A 25284-nucleotide genomic window follows, 5' to 3' on the forward strand; every position below is an offset into this window, starting at 1 on the left:
AGAATACTGGAGCGGTTGCCACTTCCTCTTCCAGGGGAATCTTCCTGACCCAGAGATGGAATCCATCTCTCCTGCATGGCAGGCCGATTCTTTACTGCTGAGCCACCTGGGAAGCCTGCCTGGAGTTGTGCTTGACCTTTGAAGAAGAGTAATCTTAGATCCCTTTCTCTGCCCCTCGTCCCCTCCCCCAGTCAGGAATGGTTGAAGCTCCTAAGACTGTGTCCTAAGGTCTTATGTGGGCGATCTTCCCAACAGGCATCACCTGTGGTGGAGTGGCCTCAGCAGGGTTGACATTCCACTCCGTATTGGCCATGCAGCCCCCTGGGAGGGTAACTCTTAACTGTACTGTCTCCATTTTGAGGAAATGCCTGACAAGTTTCTTCAGAGGGAATCTTCTTAAGCCACATCATATACAAATGTTAACTATTTTTATTTCCCAAATTTCTGGAAAAACCTGACTATTTTAACTTTTTATACAACAAGGATTTTGGTCTGATTTCACCTGACTCTGAATCTGGACCTTCCATTGTTGGAAATGTGAGCTCCCAAGAACTAAGCACTTAAAATTTTGAAGGAAGTGCTCTGTTGTCTCCAGAAGATTATTTTGACTTTGCAAATTGTTCATTTGATGAATCCACCTTCATATCCTAGTTAGGTTGTCTTTGTCCTTGATTCATCTGTCATATCTGATAACAGTTGGGGGGAAGGGAACTAGAATGGCCTGTTTGGAGGGCTCTGGGAGTTCTGATACCTGCCAAGGCCTGGTAGGTGATTGATGGGCAAAGAAGGTCCTTCCTCTGTAATGCAGGTGAGTATGAAGTTATCCTTATTCCCATTCTGGTTGGGAATAAGGAATATTGAAAAGGGAATCTCTGTACTTGTCTAATTGGTCATTAGTGAGCGCCTGCCCTTTGCCATCCACCCCGTCCCTTCTTATGTTTTTATATTGTGTAAAAATTTCTCCCAGGAAAAATCTGGTCCTAGGAAGGACACAGATTGGCTAACAACAAAAGTACTGTATTAACAATCATGAAAGATCACTAGGAAGGGAAATTGACTTCTTGACCTTGAATCACATATATTTACATTAGGTTGGGCTACTTGTGTACTGCTAATAGAATGAACCAGTGTCACTTCAGCAGAGCCTCCTGTTTGCCTTTCTCGTCTGGTGTCTGCCTTTCTCTCCAGCATTTGTCAGTGATCTTACTCTGAATGTTTAATTTCAGTTTTGACTTTTACATTCATTAATTCTAAACCTATTGCCTGACATGCAGAGATCTGGAAATCCTCCCTTTAGAGAGAGAAGTCGCTCAGTCATCTCTGACTCTTTGTGACCTCATGGACTGTAGCCTACCAGGCTCCTCTGTCCATGGGATTTTCCAGGCAAGAGTACTGGAGTGGGTTGCCATTTCCTTCAAAAACCTTCCAGTTGAACTGTCTTTTCTAAACCCACACGGTGATGAGTTTTGTCTTCTCTTAAACTCTTTACCTCCTTAAATTTACATGCATCCCTCATGTCAAGAAATCTGGACCAGGTATGTGGACAGATCCATAATTCAACCCAGAATCGGCCTGTCTCCTTTCCTGATCAGAGCCACTGAGACTTCACTGTAAGCAGACTGGATGTGCTGCTGTTTGTTGGTTTTCATGCTGGTGCCTCCAGCACCTGGAAGCAGTCAATACATTTCTTTCTCCTTAAAGAAAAAGTAGTGGAAATATTTCCTTCCCAGTGACCTCTTCCCTGTGTTCAGAAGTATACCCCAGGACGCCTTCACTTGGGAGGCTTTTCACCGCTTCCTTCTTCATTCAGCATTGTGTTAAAATGTCTTATTCATATGCACTTTGACCTTGATGCAGACTTCCAGAGTCAATGATGAGGCATATTTGTTAGAAATACTTGATATGTTTCTTGAATTGTTGCAAAAGTGAAGAACTTTCCCCCAATTTGCTATTTGGTGTGTTTTTGTATTGCTGTTAGGAGCATAATTTTGGATCTGTGAAAAGCAAAATTTATAACCAGCCTTTTAATATAACCTCTCTCTTCATCTGTAAAACAGTGATAGTGATATCCAGCATTTATTGAGAGCCAATACATCCTACTTATATTCATTTATTTAATTCTCACAATCTAATGAGTTATAAACTATTATTTTCCCTCATTTTATGTGAGAGAGAATTGAGCCTTGGAGAAGTAATTGGCCTTAAGTCACACAGCGCAGTGAGTTGCAAAGCCATGATTCAAACCCAGGTGGTTTGTGTTCAGTCAGATGATCTCCAAGTTCATGGCTGCCTTTAATTGTGATTTTGAGCAGGTCTTAGCCTAGTGAAAGGTTAAAGAAGATGGAGACTTCTGGTTGAGCAGTACCCATGCATCTGAGGCGGCTGAGGGAGCGAGTCCTGTGCTCTCTACTCCCTGCTGCTCTTCCTCAGTGCACAGCATCAGCTTCTGTGGGAAAGCATGTTTTAATTTCTGAGACTCCTGAGGATGGTAGTGTTAGGTAACACCATTGTGTGATACAAAGGAAGCACGAGGGTGCTTTCCCGGTCCCACTTTAGCCACTTGGTTTTGTCTGGGGAAGAAGTCTGCTGCTGCTGCTGCTAAGTCGCTTCAGTCGTGTCCGACTCTGTGCGACCCTATAGACAGCAGCCCACCAGGCTCCTCTGTCCCTGGGATTCTCCAGGCAAGAATACTGGAGTGGGTTGCCATTTCCTTCTCCAATGAGTGAAAGTGAAGTCGCTCAGTCGTGCCGGACTCTTAGCGACCCCATTGACTGCAGCCTACCAGGCTCCTCCATCCATGGGATTTTCCAGGCAAGAGTACCGGAGTGGGGTGCCATTGTCTTCTCCGGGGGAAGACGTCTACACATAAGCAAATAGGATGGAACTAGACCATAGAATCATCCTGTTCTGTCCCTCACTTGTCAGATGGCAGATGACTCCACCAAGGTCACCCCCAGCTGACTGGTGACTGTGGATAGCACCAAAATCCTAGGTTACCTGATTTTAGTCTAGAGTCTCTGAAGCAACACAGTGCCTCCCTTTATAGACGTTTCATCTTCAACTAAATTCCCAGCCTATTTAGGAAGATTGTGTCCATTACAGCTATTTACTTCCATTCAGAACTTCTGTTTTACACCGAGCCTGCCTCCCTTTGTTGTGTTCCGTCTGTGGAATGTGGAGTCTGGAGGCTTTGGTAGCACAATGCCGCCACTCCCTGGTTATCAGGTAGTATTGCACTGGGAAACCCGGTAGGTTTTCAGCTCCCTTTGTAAAGGCTGATAATAGGAGTAGTAAATCCAAGTGCAAACATACCAGAGTGGTAATTCTGTGTGGGTGGAGTCATTAAGTGTGCCTGGGTCAGAAGATAACACAGATATTATACCTCAGGGCATCACCAGAATCACTGGCTTCGTTTTGAAAAAGAGGCATTGTCTGATTGCCCATTGTTAATACTTTTAAAAAGTTATTTCCATTGCCTTCACGTTTTCAAATACCTTATGTTTTTTCTGCATCTTCTGAGATGATCCTGTGGTTTTTAACTTTTGTTGATGTGGTTGTGTCACGTTGATTGATTTGTATTTGTTGAACCATTCTTGTGAACCTGGGATGAATCACACTTGGCCGTGGTATATGATCTTTCTTATGTGTTGTTGGATTAGGTTGGCTAATATTTTGTTGACAATTTTTGTGTCTATATTCATCAAAGATATTGGCCTGTAACTTTCGGTTTTTGTGGTATCTTTGTCTGGTTTTGGTATTCATACATCTTAGATGTGTTGCAGAAATACATAAAAGTATGAATTTTAGATTAGTGTTGCTAGAATCACTGGTTGATCTGAATTCCTTTGTGCTCTATCAGGTAATTCATTCCTGTGAGCGTTGAAGCATCTGTTAGTAGCTGAGTGGGTAGACATCACTGTCATCTCCTGGAAGAATCCATATTCTGGAGAAGACATCACTCTGACAATTCTCAGCAAAGTTCTTGATGTTTTCTGTGAAGCACTAGTTGGAGTCACTTGCTATCAGAGGAAATAGTACTCTTGGGTACCTGCTCAGCTACAGTGTTTTTATGTGTCCTTTTAGGTCGTTTTCCATAATCCTGTTTTACAGAAACAGTAGGTGAAGAGTATCTTAGTAATGTGCTCAGAGTCATATGCCAGGGAAGTGATGGAGTGGGGATTTGAACCGCGACAGACATTCCTCCCCCTCCCTGTAGTCCATGTTCCCAGCACAGCAGTGCTTGAACCAGTGTTTAGTCTTAACATTATGCTTTAGCTTTCCTTGAAAAGAAAACCACTGGACCATTGGTTTTCAACTGGGAGTATTTTGTACTGGAAGGGGACATTTGGCAGTGTTTGAAGACGTTGTGGTTGTCACAGTGAGGAGGGAGGGGTGCTGCTGGCAGTGACTGGAGGCCCAAGGATGCTGCCTCACATCTAACAGGGTGCCGGGCAGGCTGTGCAACAGGCTCATCTGGGTCCAGTGTCCATGGTTTCTAGCTCAAGAGACCCTGTAGTGGACAGTGTATTTACTTAAGTGGGTTTGTCCCTGAGAGCTGCTGCCCAGACTCAACCCCTCCTCCTCTGATGTGTCTCCTTCTGTCCCTGGCGCCTGCTCTCGTCTTGGTCTTGCTCTTTATCACCCTGCCTTGGGAAGAAACCGCAGCCATCCCACTATTCTCCCACGGCCCACCGTTTTGGATCTCACTGCCTGTGGCTTTGGTCAGCTGTGCAGATAGAAGACCCCACTTGTTAGAAGCTACCGAAGGCCAAACTCCTGTGAGGTTCAGGTTCCTCAGTGTCACACAGAATGCTTTCCTGGGCTGCAGGCAGGTGGACCATGTGCGTGTGTCTTATATATGTCTTGTGCTTCTCTATCTTTGTGTCTTTCTTAGATCTCCTCCTTTGCCTAGAAAAAAATTCATTGAAATGTTTCCCATTTTCCCCCAGGTCAGATGTTCCTTCCTTCATAATCCCTTGCTGGAAGTAATTGCTTCTGTCTGTAAACTCCTGTCTATATACAAACTCCTATACTATATGTAAAATGTATTCTTTTAATGCAGCCTACTGATTTGTCCTCCTTTTCTCACCTGCAGTATAAATAGTATAGAATATAAAAGTGCAAAATGGATAAAAACTAAAAAATACCCATTATGTAGGGTTATTCTTTGTATGCAATCTGTAATGATGCCCTGTATTTGACACAGTTAATTGTGGAAGTAAGAATCCTAGTGTGTATGGTATTTTCTTTGGAACAGTGGTTTTTCACATTTGAGTTCAATCAAGACTTCTGGCAGTTGTTTTCTTTTTTCTTTCTGGTTCTTCAAATGGCTTAGCTATTTTAGCAAAAATAGTTTAGAGCCATCCTGGCCTTTTAGTGAAGATGTCATATCTTCTCATTTATTAAACCCGAAGGATCTGACTTCATTAGAGAAAGCTCCTCTGACATACTTTAGGCTTTGGCCATCTCTTTTATAAACATGAAGCGTTTCTCGATGTTTAGCCCTCATTCATTTCTGACTGTGGACTTGGGATGAGAAGGTAGAGGCTGCTGAGAGGACTGGTGTTGCACTCACCTTGGGGAGGTCTGTTACAACCCTCAGCTCAGTTGAAGAAGTGTTTTCTGAGGTCCTGGAAGCCGTCGTTTACTGCCATGCTGAGATGCTTCTCGACCAGGTGCACGGAGGTGGTCCCCTCAAGCACTCCACAGCCTTCAAATGGAAAGAGACAGTATTTGGTCCTTTACTCTTTGAATGAACTAGAAACAAGCTAACTTTCATGGATAACATGGTTAAGTATGCCACACACATCTATAGAACCCTGATAATCAACGGACTCTTCCTTATTCATAAATATTTATGTCCAAGGTGTTCTGTTCTCAGGACATTCCAAGATAAATGAGATAGGATCTCCCCTCCACGGACTCAGTACCTTCCTCACCAGTGATAGTTTGCCGTGTTCATTGCAATAGAGCAATAAATGACAGAAAAAGGGAGGGAGGATATAATTCAGTCTGGGTGATTGGCAGTCCTTGAAGAGATGTGTTAGGTCTTGCTGGGTAAATTCTTTCTGATTTATTGCCCTTAATGGCCTTGACAGTGTACCGAAAACAGTTTATAAATATTTGAAAAACAATTAAATCTTAAGATAGAAAAAGTATGTATTCATGTAGTACTGTGTAGTTAATGTTAAATTAAAAAAAAATAACACTGAATGAATTAGTTAATTAAACTGGGGAGATGTATAGATTCAGGTTTGGTTTCCTTTGTTTCCTGAAATTGAGGGATAGAGTCATAAGGGTATTTTGGCTGGGATTTTTCAAAATGTAAAAATTGACCTCATAATTAACTTGTCCATATTTTTGTGGTGCTGGTAGTAATTGTGTGTCCCCTCCTCTGCCTGTCCGCCTGTTCCCAGGGGCTTTTGATCATGGGTATGGTATGCGCCTGTGGGCGCCTGAAGTCCTGTTCCTAATGCTGTTAGATTTTCCTTTTCAGAGTAAGAGGGACCATCTACTCATGAACGTCAAATGGTACTACCGTCAGTCTGAAGTCCCAGATTCTGTGTACCAGCATTTGGTTCAGGATCGACATAATGAAAATGGTAAATATCTCCTTCTGGTTTGATCCTTACCCTTTCTTAGCTTTGGGCAAAGTTCTTTCTAAAAACATTCCATTAAATGGAGATAACCACTGTCCAAAATTTTCACTGAAAAAACATTTTATAAATAAAGACTTTACTGGAGTGTTCACTTTTTTGTTGGTTTCTTTTACTGTTTCTGCCTTAAAAGAGAAGCAAACTGATCATGTGCAGGTAGCATCTTCTCCTTGAACTTGGAGTAAAGATACATTTTCAGAAATTAAAGTAGCTTCATCTTCTTATTCCTTTTTCTCACCTAATGTTGAACTAATGACATTTAAAATCCTATAGAATTGCATTGTTTCTTTTAAATAACTGTATTTTTTAACTTCTCTGAATTCAGGGTTGTGAACTTCAGTTTTCAAAGCAGAACTTTCCTGAGTATTTTGAAATTTAGTTTGAGTATTGACTTTTAGAATAGTAGTTCAGAGCATCTTTTATTTTTTTCTTCCACTCGCATTGTAGTTTCTACCCAATAACTATTGACATATGAGTATACATATGTAATATATACATATGTAGTGGACATATGAATGTACATTACATAAATGTACATTCCATTTGTTCAGATGTGTAGTAGCTTCTTTTCATTGACTTCTTATTTTGAAAGGTGCTAGTCCTCATTCTAGCTGATTGACATTTGTTACCCATTATTTATATGCTTTAGGGGTTGTCACTCCCCACTCTGGATGAGGAAATCAGGGCTCAGAGAGGCTAAGAGAGTTGCCGAGACTGCCTGTCTTCTGAGTGGAGGCCCCAGGGCAGTGGTCCAGCTCTCTGGCCTTTATATCTGTGGTTGTCTCACTCCGTCACAGTGCTTTGGGAGATGAGTTTTGAGTCAACAAACCAGTGGTCACAAACAGTTTTCTTTTCCTTTTTTTTTAAATTAAGTTCACATTAGAGGTCAAATCTGTGAGTGCAATAATATGCAAACAACTTTGAAGAATAATAGTCTTCTATGTTTTACCATTTTTTCTTTTTTGAAACTATTAAAAGTTCTGTTAAAGCAGTTAAATGATGGTTCTTTTTAAAAAATAGCAATAAAATATAAGATGCACAAGATCAGTAAGATTTTTTTATTTTAGTGATTAGCAGGTTGCTAAAGTTTGATAGTTGTTTCTTTTCCCTTCTTTCATTTTGTGCTTAAGCATTTCAGCAAATGGTGGGAACTTACTTACGGGCAAAAACATATTCAGCAGGACACTTTTTCCTGTTATTTCTGCTGTATGTTATTCCTCTTCTTGGTTTTGCTGACTAGGACTGGTTATTTATTTTCCTTTTTATTGTAGAAGTTGAACCTGAAAGAAAAATTTTGTAGAATTTTCCTATTTGGGGAAACTCAGTTATAATATTTTCCTAATTAATTTTTTCTTGCTTTCTTTTTTGGACAGATTCTGGAAGAGAACTTGTCATAACAGACCCAGTTATCAAGAACCGAGAGCTCTTCATTTCTGATTATGTTGACACTTACCATGCTGCCGCCCTAAGGTAAGTGCCCAAGATGCGTGGTCCTTCTGTGGAGGAGAAGTCGTCAAGCATGCAGGTAGAGTCTGAGCTATCTGGATCTCAATTGATATCGTAATACCAGTCACACTCCACCTGTGGTCTCAGCAAGCTGGCACTCGCGTGAACTTTGTAGATTGTTGGGGTCTCAGAGGTGGCCTCTGTCTTCACTAATCTGGGTGGAGGGAAAATCTATATCTTTTTCTTCCTTCCTTCCTCCCCCATCCCTGTAGTTATGTATTTTATTTTGAAAATTTATTGCTGAATTACTTACGGTGAGGTGTTACACAGATTGGGCTTCCCTGGTGGCTCAAATGGTAAAGAATCTGCCTGCGATGCAGGAGACCTATGTTTAATACCTGGGTTGGGAAGATCCCCTGGAGGAGGAAATGGCTACCCACTCCAGTATTCTTGGCTGAAGAATCCTATGGGCAGAGGAGCCTGGCGGGCTACAGTCCATGGGGTCACAAGGAGTCGGACATGACTGATTATTATATAGATTACTGCCTGAAGATTCAGTCTCTGCCACTAGAAAAGTGTTAGTCACTTGCTTGTGTCCAACTCTGTGTGATCCCATGGACTGTAGCCTGCCAGGTTCCTCTGTCCATGGGATTTTCCAGGCAAGAGTACTGTAATGGGTTGCCATTTCCTCCTCCGGGGTATCTTCCCCATACCCACATCTCTTGTGTCTCCTGCATTTTGGCAGGCGGATTCTTTACCGCTGTGCCACCTAGGAAGCCCATTACTTGAGAATGTGGAAAGTATATTGAAGATTTTATTATGAGGTAATGTTGCTGCTAGTCTTAATGTCTTCAGTAATAACGCCAAAAAAGTGACCATGAACTTCAAACCCATTGGTATTTTCTGTCCCTTTCAAGAAAAAGACACTTATTTATTCTGGTATATTTTGTTTATGAGAGGAAGACTTGGGGCTTCTTAAGTGGTAAAGAAATAAGACAGGAGATTTTATTATACCTTTTCCAGTATTGGAAATAACAAAAATGGTGAAAGAACCACTTTCTTTGTTGAAGAATACAGTTTAAAAACAAATCATAGGGATTTGCTGGCATTTAGCTACAATGAGATAGAGTGATTTCTCTATTATATTGCTCAGATGGTATTCAGCAGAACCATCTGGAGCCTCTTGTGTAAAGCTGCATAGCTCAAGTCAGTTATTTCAAGGCAAAGTGTAGCAACTTTTAACACAGGGCAGGTTTGGGCAAATTTTTTGGTCCGATAGTCTTTCATGGTCTCTAATTGCAGCTACTCAGTTCAGCCATTGTAGTGCAAAAGCCAGAGGCAATGTGTAAATAAGTGAGATGGCTGTGTGCCAATAAAACTTTACTTGTGAACACTGAAATCTGAATTTCATTTAATTTCCACATGTCAGGAGATGCAAGTCTTCTCTGATTTAATTTGTAGCCATTTAAAAATGGAAAAACCATTCTTAGTTCTCAGGCTGTACAAGAGCAGGTGGTAGACCAGCTTTGGATTGCAGACCGTAGTCTGCCAGCCCCTGCTGTAAGGAAAGGCATGTATGGGGTTAGATTCGGCTTCTTACAGAACTTGAGATACATTTGGAGAATTCCTCTAGTGTTTTATAAATTTTTTTCAAAATTCCCCCAAGCTTTTCATGTCTTTTTGGGGATAGTTTTCCAATCTTAAACTTGCACACTGAACAAAGTGAATTAATGGAAGATTGGACAGATTGATGGAACCATTGAACGGTTAGCCAAGACAAGTGGATTGATCCTGGGGTAATTTCTTACCTGTTTTGAATGCTTCCCCGCACCCCCCCCCCCCCCCCCCCAACAATCTTATTTCTTTGACTGAGGTGAATGATTTTTAATCAATTTAGAGTTTAAGTTAAGACAGGTAAGTATGTGAGATAAGTGACTCTGGTTATTAAGTGGACTTTTATATTTTTGCTTACAGTGAATTTATTTGAAAATTTATCAGAGACTGATAGTCAGATCTGTACAGTCATTTTATACTATTTTAGCATTTTTAGAAGAACCAGTTGTTCCAGATAATTCTAGGTGGAGCCAGATGAATGAACTTTGACTCGGTTTATAATCAGTATCTTCTGTAATTGTATATGTCATCATCTCTTCAGTGGCCAGCAAAGGACTGGAGTGCTATGGTGATGATTCCTTATCTCCTTTTTGCTGTATATGCGACTAGAACCCTTATTGATTAGCTTTTTTTCTCGTGTGGCATTTTCCTTTAAAGAGATCATGAGGTGGTTTTATAAAACTGGCATCTTAAATTTGATTTTTGTCTGCTTCAAACAGAGCGTCTCTTGGGTGACTTGACAGTTAGGTTTTTTTTCCCAAGGACACCAGATGAATGTGAGCATCACCACATGGTTACTGGTGATCTGTTCTAGTAGCTGCTCTGTAACCCTTGTGGGTGTGTTGACATTTGTCTGCATCTGAGGCTCATCTGGGGGTTCTTGCTTTTGCTTAATAATCCTGGTATGCAGTGGCAGAGTGCTCACTGTAGGATCATCTTTGATAAAAGCAAAGGTGAATAGCAGTGCCCCAGGAATCTCTATTCCTTTTCTCTTCACTAAAGCTAGATTACTCTAATTTTAAAGTATGGGGGTGGGGGTTAGGCTTTCATTTTTTAATTCCAATTCTTTGTTCACCGTTTGGCCATTGAAAGAATTTTTTTCATTCTCCACAGGTAAAAAGCAGTACTGCCAAAAATAAACTTCAATTTTGAAAGAGGACAAATAAAATAGTCCATAGGCACATGAAAGAGGATCAAATGAATCTTCTGAAAAAAACCATGGAGGACAAAAAAGAAAGAAAAAGGGCGATAGTGCTTACTTAGCACCATTCTTCTCAGAGATCAAAGTGCTCAGTTGTGTGGATTCTTTGGGCTCATAGAGCCTCTGAGGGGGCTCTGGCCCTTCCATTCACTCAGGAGGAAACCGATGTATAACTTTTTCTCTTTTAAGCTGGTGCTGGGGTTGGGCTGTAAAGGCCCAGAGAGCTTTGTCCTTTCACCATCACAAATCAAAAGGAAAACAGAACTCCTAGGCAGCCTCTCTGTGTAAATGGAGCCTGTAGCATTCCCCCCGTGTCCCCCCGCCAACCAGATTTATTCCCAGAAGATATGGTGGGATCTTTACTGTAGTAGAAATCTGACTTGAGGTCCAGCATTATTGCTGTGCTGCTGTTTTTGAATTCTTGCCTTGGCTATCCCCCATTCCTACCTTTGAGGCTAAGTTTGTGCAACTGTTTATTTTCTTTTCTTCTTTACGTTGATCACTAACCAGTTGGTAATATTATGTTAATAGTCTTTTTGAATTCTCCTTACTCCCAGGTATGTATTTTTGGCTGACACTGGTGCGATAGGAAAAGATCCAGATGGAAATTAGGAGACTTCAGCTTGAATCCTGGCTCTGCTCCCTGGTTTCATGATGAAGGTCACATTTGTTAACCTTAGTGCCTTCTTTTTAACAGACTTAAAAAAAAAGGTCATGTGATTAAGCGACAGAACCCTGAACTGGTTCTATATCCAGTAAGGTACAGAGCATGAAGAAGTCTCTCACAGAGTATTTCATACTCGGTAGCCTGAGTAGTGCTCATGAATCTGAATTGGGTTCTTAAAGGCATAAAAGGATGAAAGTAAAAAGTGAAATGAAGTACTGTTCTGTGTTGAGTTCTTGGAGATACAGTTACTTCATTTCTCTGTGGCCTCTGGGATGGCTTGAGTGGATTCTCTGACCACTTCAGGCATGGGGAGAAGTGTTCAGCCCCAGGAGTCATCTCCAGATGTTCTGAGAATCAGCAGATTAGCTAGATTAAGCTCAATTAAAAAAATGTAGCTTGCAGTTTGTTTGCTGTTATACTTTTTTTTTTCTCTAAGGATAATATTTTATTGACATCAAAGGATCAAGAGTGATTGTTTTGTGATTGGATTATGAACATGTGTCCTGGACAACATTTTCAGGTCACTTGTAACAGAAGATTCTCAAGTATTGATAGAGGAGGGCAGACAGGAGGTCACAGCTGTCTCATCAGCTTGAGAGCTATTTTCCAGCCTTCTGATTATCTGTGTCCTATTGGGGAAAAAATATCCAAACTAGGTCAGGTTATAAGATGTCATCTAGCCTAGGAATTCACTGTCATAGGAATATGTTTTAGAGTGAATTTTCTGGAAGCCCTGGACCAAGAAACCTTGAACTATGTCTTTTGGGCTTCTGATTGCCCCCTTTTCAACCCAAATCAAATTATCTGCTTACTTTGTTATGGGCAGCTAGAATCACATGTGTATAGTAATTGAAACAGATTAATATCATCGTGGTACAGTTCCTCAGCCCTTCCTTAGAGTTTACAAAGTTCCTTTAGCTCCTGCAAGTTCCCTCAGGGCTCTTAGTGTTGCAACTTAAGACCCATTTTCCAGCTTCAGTCCGCAGTTCTTTTTGTATGTGAAATAACTCTCACCTCCAGCATTTTTATTGTTTTTATTGTTCTGTCTGTACATGCTTAGAACTTCATTAGATACCATAACTTGCCAGCCATTTATTTCTTTATTCATTCATCGTTTAACACATTATTGAGCTACTCATAGGGGGAGGACTCTGTAGTTGCTGGGAACACCTCAGTGAATAGTATGCTGTCTCTGCCCTTGAACACGTCATAGTCTTTTAAAAATTCTACTGTTTGGAGCTACTTTTGGACACGAAAAAAAGTTACAAATACTGAATTTCCATGTATCTCTCTCCCAGTCTTCATTTGTATTAGCATCTTATGTAATTACAGTATAGTTATCAGAACCAAGAAATAGCATTGGAACAATGCCATTGAACCAAAGACTTTATTTGGTTTTCATGGTCACCTTACTTCATTTGGGTTGCTAGAAAAAAAAGACCATAGACTGGGTGGCTTATAAGCAACAGAAACTTCATTCTCAGAGTTTTGGGGACTAGAGGTTCCAAGTGTGTTTGTTTGTGTCTGAGGCTGCCCATGTGTTTGAGTTCTGGTGAGGATCTGGTTCTGGTGCGCAGACTGATGGCTTCTCCCTTTGTCTTCACGTGGCCCAGAGCAGAGGGGGTGGTCTGACTACCACCACAAGATTCCTTGTACCTTCCCCTTTTATTTTTTATTTTTATTTTTGCCATTGCTCACTGCATGTGTGACCTTAATTCCCCAACCAGGGATCAAACCCACGCCCTCTGAAGTGAAAACAGAATCTTAACCAGGGAAGTCCCTCTCCTCTCCTTTACCGATAACTTCTTTCTTCAACAGTGAAATACTCAGCTTTTATTTTACTTTTTTTTAATATATTTATATTTGCTTATTTTTTTTTTTTATATTTGCTTATTTTTATCCAATTCTTTGATGCACTTAGTTTCAGAATTTGTTACCCATGCACCTGTGAGAAACAAATTTACTGACTGTATCTTAGTCTTTAGTCTTATGTACAGTCCCTGGGGTCACAAAGAGTCAGACATTTCTGAGTGACTAACACACTTTTTCACATAGTGTATATTATGGACAAGAGCCTGTTTTCTCAACTTATTCAGGTCAGTTCTGTTTTTCATAGCTCCCTAGGTGTGCTTGTATTATTTATTTATGGTATAGCTAGGTCCACCTTTGTTAGACTTTCATCCCAACTTTGGTTGCTCTTCGTTGATTTGAGCTGTTTAGTTGTTTGGTGAGGGAGGGTTTGTGGACTACTGCTGTGGCTCCAAGGTTCAGAGCTGTAAGAAGATCCAGTCTTGAACCCCAATGCCATGTTCCCCATTCCCCATTTCTTCCGTCCTCTTGCCTACCTACCTGATATAGATAACTGATCCCATTACTTCTTAGTTTATCCTTCTTGTACTCTTTTCATAGATGAGCAAGTACATGTCTATTTTCTTGTACCTTCTTCTTTCTTATGTGAAGGATGGCATACTCTCTTGCACTTTGCTGTTTTTTACTTCGTGGTTCTAGAAATTGCTCCATGGCAGTTCATTCAGCTCACTCTTTTTCACAGTTATGTAGCATTCCACTGTGTGGCTGTGCTGTGGTTTATTCACCTGCTCTCTTCTGTAGGTTGTTTCCAAGATGTTTCAATTATAAACAATGCTGCTGTGAATATCCTTGTGCATATGCGAGTCCTTATTATTGGATGAGTATCTTCAGGGTGGATTCCTAGGAAAAGGGTTACTGAATTGAAAAGTTTACGTATGTATGTTTCCCGCCCTGAGAGCGTATACCAGTTTGTATTTCCTCCAACAATGTCTGAGGCTTTCTGTTTCCCAGCAGAATGTGTTATGTTATTTTAAAAACCTTTGCCTGCCTGATTGATAGATGAGAAATAGTATCTAAGTGTTGTTCTACTTTGCTTTGCTAACAGTGAGTGAGTTTGAGCATATTTTCATTTCTGAAGGATAGTTTTGTCTATATTTCTATGAATTATCTGTTTATATCTTTTCTGTGGGTTTTTATCTTTGTCTCTCCCTTTCTAAAAGTTCTTAATATGCCTATTGCAGATATTTTCTCCTACTTCCATCAGTTTTCTTTTAATTTTATCATTTTAAAAACTATGCAAAGCTTATTTCTGTTTAGCCAGACTTACCAGTCTTTTCTTTCATTCCCTCAAGACTTTGAGTCGTAGTTAGAAAGTACTTACTTACACCATTTTTTTCTTTTTAGGGGGGTAGGAGAGCTATGTCAGGTCTTTGTTGCTTCTCTAGTTGCAGTTCAGAGGCTTGGTTGCCCTGTGGCAGGTGGGATCACAGTTCCCTGTGCAGAGATTGAACCTGCATTTGCTGCACAGGACGGCGGATTCTTCACCTGTGGACCACCAGGGAAGCCCCCTTACCCCATGTTTTATAGAGGCATTTTACCTGACTGACCCACCCAGTACCATTTACTGTCTTTACCTCAGTGGTTTGAGATGCCCCCTTTATTTCCAGTATGTATTCTGGATTTGCTGTTCTGTTTCCTATTGTCTGTTTATGTGCTGGTACCACACTCTTAATTATAGAGGTTTTATGTGTGTGCTTAGTCATGTCTAACTCTTTGCAGCCCATGGACCACAGCCCGCCAGGCTCCTCAGTCCATGGGATTCTCCCAGTAAGAATTCTGGTGTGGGTTGCCATGCTCTTCTCTAGGGGATATTCCTGACTCAGGGATTGAACCCACATCTCCTGTGTCACCTGCACTGCAGGTGGATCCTTTACCACTGAGCCACAGGGAAGCCCATAGAGGCTTTATAGTATGTTTTAGAAGTTTGGAAAAATGCCATGTTGAATTTTCCTATCCATGAATAGGGAATGTTTTCCCATTTGTTTGTGTTTACTTTTGTGTCTTTGAGGAGTATTTAAGAATGTTCCTTAAGCACTTAAGACAATTAAAATTTAAAAGTGGCAAGGCAGAGAGGATTTATTGGCAGTAATGTTGTATATTGTATTTAGAGCAACCACTAAAACTGTTGAACCATGGTTCAACAGAACATGAACTGTGAACTTCCAGATGTTCAACCTGGATTTAGAAAAGGCAGAGGAACCAGAGATCAAGTTACCAACATCCATTGGATCATAGAAAAAACAAGAGAGTTCCAGAAAAACATCTACTTCTGCTTTGTTGATTGCACCAAAGCCTTTGACTGTGTGGATCACAACAAACTGTGGAAAATTCTTCAAAGGGCTCAGAATACCAGACCACCTTACCTGCCTCCTGAGAAATCTGTATGCAGGTCAAGAAGCAACAGTTAGAACTGGACATGGAACGATAGACTTGTTCCAAATCGTGAAAGGAGTACGTCAAGGCTGTATATTGTCACCCTGCTTATTTAACTTATATGTAGAGTACATCATGCGAAATGTCAGGCTGGATGAAGCACAAGCTGGAATCAAGATTGCTGGGAGAAATATCAATAACCCCAGATATGCAGATGATAACCACCCTTATGGCAGAAAGCGAAGAAGAACTAAAGAGCCTGTTGATGAAAGTGAAAGAACAGAGTGAAAAGCTGGGCTAAGACTCAGAAAACAATCTTCAAAAAACGAAGATCATGGCATCCAGTCCCATCACTTCATGGCAAATAGATAGGGAAACAATGGAAATAGTTTGCATTTCCATGGAAACAGATGGGGAAACTTTATTCTTTTGGGCTTCAAAATCATTGCACGTGGTGACTGCAGCTATGAAATTAAAAGACACTTGCTCCTTGGAAGAAAAGCTATGACCAACCTAAACAGCATATTGAAAAGCAGAGACATTACTTTGTTGACAAAGGTCTGTCTAGTCAAAGCTATGGTTTTTCCAGTAGTCATGTATGGATGTGAAAGTTGGACCATAAAGAAAGCTGAGCACTGAAGAATTGATGGTTTTCAACTGTGGTGTTGGAGAAGTCTCTTGACAGTCCCTTATACAGCAATGAGATCAAATCAGTCCATCCTAAAGGAAATCAGTCCTGAATTTTGGAAGGACTCACACTGAAGCTAAAACTCCAATATTTTGGCCATCTGATGGAAAGAACTGACTCATTGGAAAAGACCCTGATGCTGGGAAAGATTGAAGGCAGGAGAAGGGGATGACAAGAGGATGAGATGGTTGGATGGCATCACTGAGTCGATGGAAATGAGTTTGAGCAAGTTCTGGGAGTTGGTGATGGACAGAAAATCCTGACGTGCTGCAGTCCTTGGGGTCGCAAAGAGTCAGACATGACTGAGCGACTGAACTGACTGTAAAACTATATAGAGCAATACACTCAATACACTATCAAGATGGAATCTAAGAAACCTTCATATAACCCATAAAGGAAAGCAAAGGAAATGGAAGAACTAGAAACAGAAAAGAAACCTAAAAAAAAGAAAAAAATTCTATGCCTGTGCCACAGACATGATAATCCCTCTCTCTCACAGTCTTTTTCCCCCTCGTTTTTGGTTGAGTGGCAGTGAGAGCTGTAAACGAGCATGCTACTCTGAGCTGTCTGCATAAGCTTGTGTACCTCTCTCTTCAGGAGTTTCTCTGAGGTTTGCATATCTGGGGTATATGAAAACTTGCTCAATTCTGGGTATAGTTTGAGGGAATGAATTTCTGGCCAGGGTTTCCATTTGTTTCTCTGCTTGTATGAGGAGGTTCTCTCTTCTTTTTCATCCCCTTAAGATGGCCCTCTCCCACTAGCCACAGAGCTGTGTAGGTGGTTTGGTGCCCAGGGCATACCTGGTGCCCAGGGCATACCTGTGGGGCATCACAGCAAACCACTTCCCAAGCAAGTCTTTTCCAGGAAACTCTTGTTGCTGCTGAACAGAAGGACCCTCAAACATGGTGCTTCCCTGTCTTTAGAAGCATCACGTTAGATATGGGGAATGGAGAACTGAGGAGGCTGTGAAAGCAACTGTTTCAGCAAGGTGGGCGTGATGGCAGTTTTCTTCTAGCAGTCTCTCTGCCTCCATTTCACAAACACTGTCAAATAATGTACTGTTCTGAGCTAGAGCATAAAGAAAGGAGAGCGCTGGGGAAAAAATACTGAGTACTTAAAAGGTACATATGTACACACACTTTAAAACGTAAGCTCTTCAATACCAGGTGATGTGAAACTTATTTCAGAACGGATGCCAGCCAGTTAGAACCAACTGAGTGGCTGAGGGGCTTCCTGCTCAGGTCAGCCCTGTCTTCACCTCTGCCCAGTACTCAGGGCTCCTGAACCAGCACGGACAGCTGCAGCTCTATGCTGATGACACTTGCTTTATTTTCTCCCAGTACTTTTTATATATATATATATACACAAAAATTCAGAATTTAAGTTTACATTTTCATAAATTTTGGCAAATTTGTTTGACCCCAAACAAGACACGAGATGTTCCCATCATCCCAGAAATTTCCCTTTAGCAGCTCTTCTCGCTAAACTTCCTGCCCCAAAACAGCCACTGTTCTGATTTCTCCCACCATCAATTCATCTATGCTCTTCTAGAACTTCATATAAACAGAATCATACAGTATATAATTTTGTGTCTGTGTGATATTGTTTAGTAATATCATTGTAAGATATATAGTACTTTGTTTACCTGTTTCGTTGTTGGTGGACATTTTGTACCAAGGCTAGTATGAACAAACTGTTAAAACAACAGAAGCACAATGAAGGAAGCAGTAATGATAGAAGCAGAAATTTATGAGAAAAAAATATTACATCTAATTAATCAAGTACTTTAAAGAATTCTGATATTTTATCAAAAGTACATTACGACCAACTGGGATTTATTCCAGGAATGCAGGGTAGGTTTACTGCTCAAGACTCTGTTAATACCATATACCGTGTTAATAAATCTAGGGGAAAAGCTTATCCCCAAAACTATGGTTGTGATACAGTTATTCTAAAGTGGGTGTCATGTTTAATGGGAACACCCAAGAGACATTTCCATTGAGATCAGGAAGAAGGCAAAGATGTCCTCAGTTTCCACTACTCTCCACGTTTTCATTTATTAGCGGAACAGTGCAGCTGGAGACTTCCTTTTGTTATTCAGTCGCTAAGTCTGGACTGATTCTTTGTGACTCCATGAGCTGTAGCTCTCCAGGCTCCTTTGTCCATGGGATTTTTCAGGCAAGCATACTGGGATGGGTTGTCATTTCTTCTTTCAGGGATCTTCCACCTCAGGTATTAAACCCTTATCTTCTTCTCAGGTGAATTCTTTACCACTGAGCTACTAGGGAAGCCCTCACTAGAGGCTTAAGAAAGGATGAAGAAGAAGTGAAACTATGTTTATTTGCATATACAGTTAGCATTCTGTATAAGAATGCATAGCATATGCATTCCTGTGTATAGCATAGGAAAACCTCAGAGAATCAATGATTAAACTATATCATATGCTTAAAAATTGAGTAGCAGAATATAAAATTAAGATATGAAAATCCATACTCTTCTTATAATTAAACAGGAAACAGGTGAAGGACATAGTGGTAGATAAAACCCCATTGGTACAGTTTCATAGTCATTTATCAGATGACAGCCTTCTCTTCTCACTGTTCTGGGTTTTCCCTAAACTATTTGTTTTGCCCCTCCAGTAACGAATCTGTCTGCAATGTGGAAGATCTGGGTTCGACCCCTGGGTTGGGAAGATCCCCTGGAGGAGGTCATGGCAATCTACTCCAGTGTTCTTGCCTGGGGAATCCCCATGGACAGAGGAACCTGGTGGGCTACTGTCCATGGGGTCGAAAAGAGTCAGACAGAATTGAGTGACTAAGCACAGCACAGCCATATCCTTCCCTGGGAGTGTTTTGGCAGTGTTTTTGGGTGTCACAGTGATGGCGCATGTGGGTGCTTTGGGGCAGAGGCCAGGGATGCTGCTAACTACAGGAAAGCTGTTGTCAACAAAGGATTTTAAGTGTTCAGTAACCCTATGCTGTCTTCTAATCAGTTGTATCCAAAGGAACTTCAGGAATTCAGTAGTATTTTTATTAAATTTTAAAATGGCAACTATCTGAGATCATCTTGTCTTCTGCCCAGTACTGAGGCTTTGGTCACAGGTTACTTAAGCTCTGTGGGAAAGGAGGGTGTTGCTTTTTGATTTGGCAGGAAGTGAATGAACGTCTACTGCCATGTTGACATCCCTCAGTTTCTTTCACTAACACCTTGGCCAGCAGCAAGTGTGTGCATGTTGTTACCATGCCAGCCGATGGATCCTTGTGGGAATGGAACGCCTGCTCAAGCAGTGGGAGGTCACAGCCCTGCAAGTGTCTCACATGTGTTGTTGATGAACCTTTGACCCACCAGTTCTCTCTACTCTGATCTTAGCCTTTGGCTTCCACTTGAAGTTAAAGTTGCCTAAATGGCTGAGGGAGTTGAAATTCTTAAAACCTACCTGCCTTCTTGGGAATCCCGGAAGTTCTCCCAATACTCCAGTGTGTGCACAGGTGTGTGTCATGGGAAGGTGGGCTGTACCTCATGGTGTGATGTATGTGACATTTACATTTGGTCCCTGGAAACTCTGCTTTAGGAGTTAAGTAATGTAGAACTCTAAACTATATCGTGGTCTAAGGTTACTAAGGTTAGTAGATGAACCTGCCTTACTGTTCTTTATTGCAGTATTTCAATGGAAAAGTGTTTTCCAGTGATTTCCAGTCATTTAATGTTACCTGAAAATTTGGGAAGTATGTATTTGTGTATTCAAACACATGTATATATTTAAAAAGTTAAAATTTCCCCAGGTTTTAATTTCCAAGACAGTGAATTTCTTCCATACTCAGTTACATGTTCTCCTTGTCTTAAGGCAGCAGGAGGAAAAGGCCCATTTTGCTTTGATGATTACAAAGACTTTAGATGGATTTTTTGGTAAAGTAGTGTGACTGTGGTTTAAATTTTCTCCCAAAATGTTTCATATCCTTTTATCCCAATCCTGCCCTTAGTTTATTTTTGTTGTTTAATTTTATTATAAGACTCAAAGACTGAGATAAAAGCAGTTATGTTGTTAACTTGTAGGTAAAAGCAATCATGAAACAAAAAATATATATATTATTGGACATTTTCTTATTTTGGGGGGAAACTCCCATTTTTCTGAATAGATAATTAATGAGTTTGTCACCATATTCTGCATTTTCTCGGAGTACTATGGATTGAGTTACATCTCCCTCACTCCTACCTTTCCAGCAGTATTTTGATTTACAAAGCAGTTGAGGGTATTGCTAACATTTTTTGTTTGTTTATTTTCAGAGGGAAGTGTAACATCTCCCATTTTTCTGACATATTTGCTGCTAGAGAGTTTAAAGCCCGAGTGGATTCATTCTTCTACATACTAGGCTACAACCCTGAGACAAGGTAAGTGCATCACATGGGCCCCTAGATTGAGAACTTCTCTCGCACGCGCGTGCGCGTTTGTCTGCACTTCTGGTCTTGTGTGTGTGTGTGTGTGTGTGTGTGTTGGCACTTCTGGGCGTATATTCCTAAGATGAAAAAGAAAGTGAGAGAGACACCAAGTCCTGTAGTAAATCTCTTTGAAAAGAGCTGTAATTAATGTCTGTGGTATCTAAAGCAGCTTATTGGTTGCTTTCTCCCCTCTTGACCCCGCCTCACTCACTGTTAAGAAAAGGAAAAGTGAGAAATCTGGGTTTGCACAGGGCAAGATAAAGATGTATGTTTCGTTGGTCTGTATTCTGAACTTACTATGAACTGTACTCTCATGCACATTCAGTCAAACCTTCCATTACACCATACTGAAAATACTAGGGCATTGTGGTTGTGTTGATTAGTAATTTGTTCCCTTAATAAATCCCCAGGAACACTCACTGAAATATCTCTAGTAAGACTGCTAGTTTAAGATGGATACATCCATTTCTCAGCCATCTTGGTAAATAGAATTATTGCTTTTTGAATGAAAAGCAACAGAGTCAAAATACTGTAATTTAACAGAAGAAATTGTCTCTAATAGGCTGTAATTTTAATTCATCCCATGAGAGAATGTCTGTAAGACTGTATGTATTCATATTTATCTGTATCACTCATGTGACTGTGTTTTATTAAGGATTTTAAAAAAAGAGAGAAGGTCATTAGATGACCAGGTAGTCTATACTTGCTCAGGACAGTCAAGACATAATCTGCAAGTATAGCAATTGAGAAAGAAATGAAAGATGCTTGGTTCAAGGAAGTTAGTGGGAGAACTACATTAAGTGTAATTGTACAATATGTGTTGTTTTAGTGAAAACTTGTTTCTGGGAGATGCTGAGAAATGATAGATAACATTTAGAATGTTGCTGTTTAGGTCATCAAACTAGGGTCAATAAAAGGCAATGTATTCTTTTTTGTGGTTCTAAGAGGCTGCATTAAGCTCTGTTGGAACATATATATTAGTCTTTCTCTCCATATCTGTACTAGACAACAACTATGGGGTAATAGTCACCTTTTTTGCTTACCTTTAAAAAAAAAAGCAATGAATTTGAGCTTTGTTTTCATTTTCAAAAGTGTGCTCTTTTCCAATGACAGAGGAGCTGATCAGCGGTAATATTTAAATATCGCCTTCTGTTTCAGAATGTTTATTTTACATATGTGTTAATTAGCTGCCTGGTCATATCTTTTTGTTACCCCAGTGACGTGTGGGACAGTTGAACTTGGTCTTCTATCTGGATGCACAGTTGTCTGTTATTACAGTGATGTTGTGTTTAACTTTTTGATACTAGCTGTCATATTGCACAAGTTAGATTGTTTGAGGGAATTTTGTGTTTTAAGTGTTTAGCTCTTGTCTAACAGCCAGACAGATTCTTTTTTCACTAGTTTTGGTTTTGCACCTATTTTTGCAGAATGCTTATTTAGAGTGATTTGTAACTTACCTGTGTTAAGCTGGAGACTCAAACACAAACTCTTGTCTCATTTTTTTATATGTTGCTGGCAGTCGTGATACTTGATTGATACTTGCCATCAATTTTGCTTTAAAACCTGAGTTAGGCATGTGATAGAGAAATCTATTATTATTTATTTCAGCTGAAAAGGCAACACCAAACCATCCCTATAGCAGCACTTTTACAGGCTCTGCATCCTGAATCACTCTAGTGCTTTGGCCTTAGTCCCATTTGTTCATTTCTGTTCTTGTTCCCTGTGTCCAGCTTGTGTTTGGTGTAGTGTAAGAGCTTGGGGGTTGTTGGATGAATTGAGCAGTTCATCAAATAAAATTTTAATGTGTCCTAGTAAGTGGTAAGTTGGTGGCAGGTCTCAAAAAGTGAGTGTGAATGTTTCCAGTGGTAAACCAATGTGACCCAAGCTCACTGGTTTCACCATGAACACTACTTTTTCCCTCTGAAGTTCTAGGTTTGATGTACACGTCCCATAGTTTCTCAAATCATCAGAAGTGTGTGTGTGTGATTTAGCAGAGTTTAGAAAACTGTGTGTCTTCTTCTCCTGCCTTATGTACAACCCAGTCTTTAGAATGCTCAGGGCGCATTCTCTTTGTTTCTGCCTTTGTTTCAGGTTTGTGAGGGAGGGGGCAGTGTGATGAGCTGGTTTCTGGTGTGGTTATCTATCATTGGAAGAGCGGGACCAGCATGGGATGGTGTCCGTCAGGTGTTGTGTGCTGTCTTAGTGCCCTGAGTCATCTGGGGAGGATTATGATTCCGTTGTAATAATCCTGTGAGATGGTGCACTGACTGATCAGTAAGACCACTGGAGGTTAAAGAATGATTCTGTGACGCCTAACTTTGATGACTGTTTCCCTCCCCTTAATTAGTGTGGGAACTCTTAAGTGAGCAGCTAAAACTGAAGTTTAAGATGAAGTTATTTCCATAGCAAATTTTCTGATAGTAGTTAACAGTCGATTTATGTAATTTTCCGTAATTTATTTAGCATCTTGGCCAGCACTGAATGTTAAGTTTTTTTTTTTCTTTTTCTTTTTCTAACATTTATTACAGGTCCTTTTATAGGCTACTTTTCCTCCCTAACTTGATTATTACATTCTTGAAAGCTCTGAAAATCAAAAAAAATTTCTATATTGGGTGCTGAAATTCATTTGACCATGAAGTCAAAGTTGGCCTGAACTGATAGGAGACTTTTTATACTCCTAATATAGTTCACTTTGCTTTTTGCACAACTTTTACTACAAATAACCAGTATGATAGTATAGGGGTCATTGCTCAGACACTGCTGGAGTATTACGTGATGTATAAACTGTGGAACTTCCTAAATCCAAGTTCTTACTTCTGAAAATCCTCTAGTCCTAAGGATCTTATCTCAGGGATTGTGATGTGTTCTTGTAACCGTGACACTTAAGGAACTAAACGAGCAAAAAATACGGGAGTAGATGTTTCTAGCTTTAGTGAAGAGTTGTTAGTCATCCAGTTATATCCGGCTCTTTTTGCAAGTCCATGGACTGTAGCCCACCAGGCTTCTCTGTCCATGGACTTTTCCAGGCAAGAGTATCGGGGTGGGTAGTGGAGAAGGCAATGGCACCCCACTCCATACTCTTGCTTGGGAAATCCTATGGATGGAGGAGCCTGGTAGGCTGCAGTCCATGGGGTCACTAAGAGTCGGACACGACTAAGCGACTTCACTTTCACTTATCACTTTCACCCATTGGAGAAGGAAATGGCAACCCACTCCAGTGTTCTTGCCTGGAGAATCCCGGAGACGGGGGAGCCTGGTGGACTGACGTCTGTGGGGTCACACAGAGTTGGACACGACTGAAGTGACTTAGCAGCAGCAGCAGCAGCCATTCCCTTCAGGGGATCTTTCTGACCTAGGAATTGAACCTTAGTCTCCTGCATTGCAGGCGGATTCTTTACCATTTGAGCCACCAGAGAAATCCTTTTAGCTTTAAGTACGGATGGCATCACGGACTCAATGGACATGGGTTTGGGTGGACTCCGGGAGTTGGTGACGGACAGGGAGGCCTGGCATGCTGTGGTTCATGGGGTCGCAAAGAGTCAGACACGACTGAGCGACTGAACTGAACTGAACAACACAGACTACAGGGGGCTGGCAGCTGAGAGAGAACTTGGAACCTTCAGTAACTGGAGTTTCCTTTTGGAGTTTGTTGTAATGTTTCTGTACTCAGGGAGTGTTCACTTCTGCTCCATAGATAAGTTTCACTCCAAATTTACTTCTGCAGTCAGCATGCCCTGCAACATAATGTCATTATGTTCTCATTTTCTTTGAAGGGTCTTATCTAAAATCTGGTTAGAAACTTTAAATAAAGTCAGTAAATTTCAGCTCAGAGGTCCTAGTACATAACACCAAGTTGCCCGTATATATGTATTTGGCCAAAACACCAATATCCTTAGTTGAACTAAAGTAGGATTGGTCCTTGCTTAGGAAAAGAGCCCGGCATAGAGACCTAGTACCATCCATCCATTTCCTGTCCCTGTTGTTTGTTTGTCCAGTACTTCGTGGCCATTTAATCTGACTGCTTGATCCTTTTGTTAAGACCAGCAGCCTGGAAAGATCTCTCCTTTCGGACTCAGGCAGCCTGGGTTCTGATCTGTGCTGCCAGTTCATCTTTGTGTCCATAGGTAAAGCTTGTACTTACCGGATTGATTTCAGCTTTAGTAAAATGTGGACAACAAAAACAGGGTAGCTTTTGTAAACTGTCATGATTTTTAGTTGCTTCTCAGGAATTGAAAAAATAATTATAAATTTTCTTTTGAAGAAAAGACTGAGAAATATCTTTTTAAAAACCCTGTAAAATGTTAAATCCAAAAGCAAAGCATGAGCTACTTCC

General features: G+C 40.7%; 1 protein-coding gene across 5 annotated transcripts in view; it reads left to right on the forward strand.

Moving 5' to 3' along the window:
- RERE (arginine-glutamic acid dipeptide repeats) overlaps window positions 1–25284 on the forward strand; it is a 407198-nt gene that overhangs the window by 228521 nt on the left and 153393 nt on the right. For all 5 annotated transcript variants that reach the window (XM_065935816.1, XM_065935819.1, XM_065935820.1 and 2 more), the window contains 3 exons: window positions 6497–6602; window positions 8030–8126; window positions 20799–20903. In XM_065935816.1, coding sequence (XP_065791888.1) covers window positions 6497–6602; window positions 8030–8126; window positions 20799–20903 — 308 coding nt within the window. The remainder of the gene's footprint in view (window positions 1–6496; window positions 6603–8029; window positions 8127–20798; window positions 20904–25284) is intronic.

Source organism: Muntiacus reevesi, chromosome 5, assembly GCF_963930625.1.
Source record: "Muntiacus reevesi chromosome 5, mMunRee1.1, whole genome shotgun sequence".
NCBI classification, from domain to species: domain Eukaryota; kingdom Metazoa; phylum Chordata; class Mammalia; order Artiodactyla; family Cervidae; genus Muntiacus; species Muntiacus reevesi.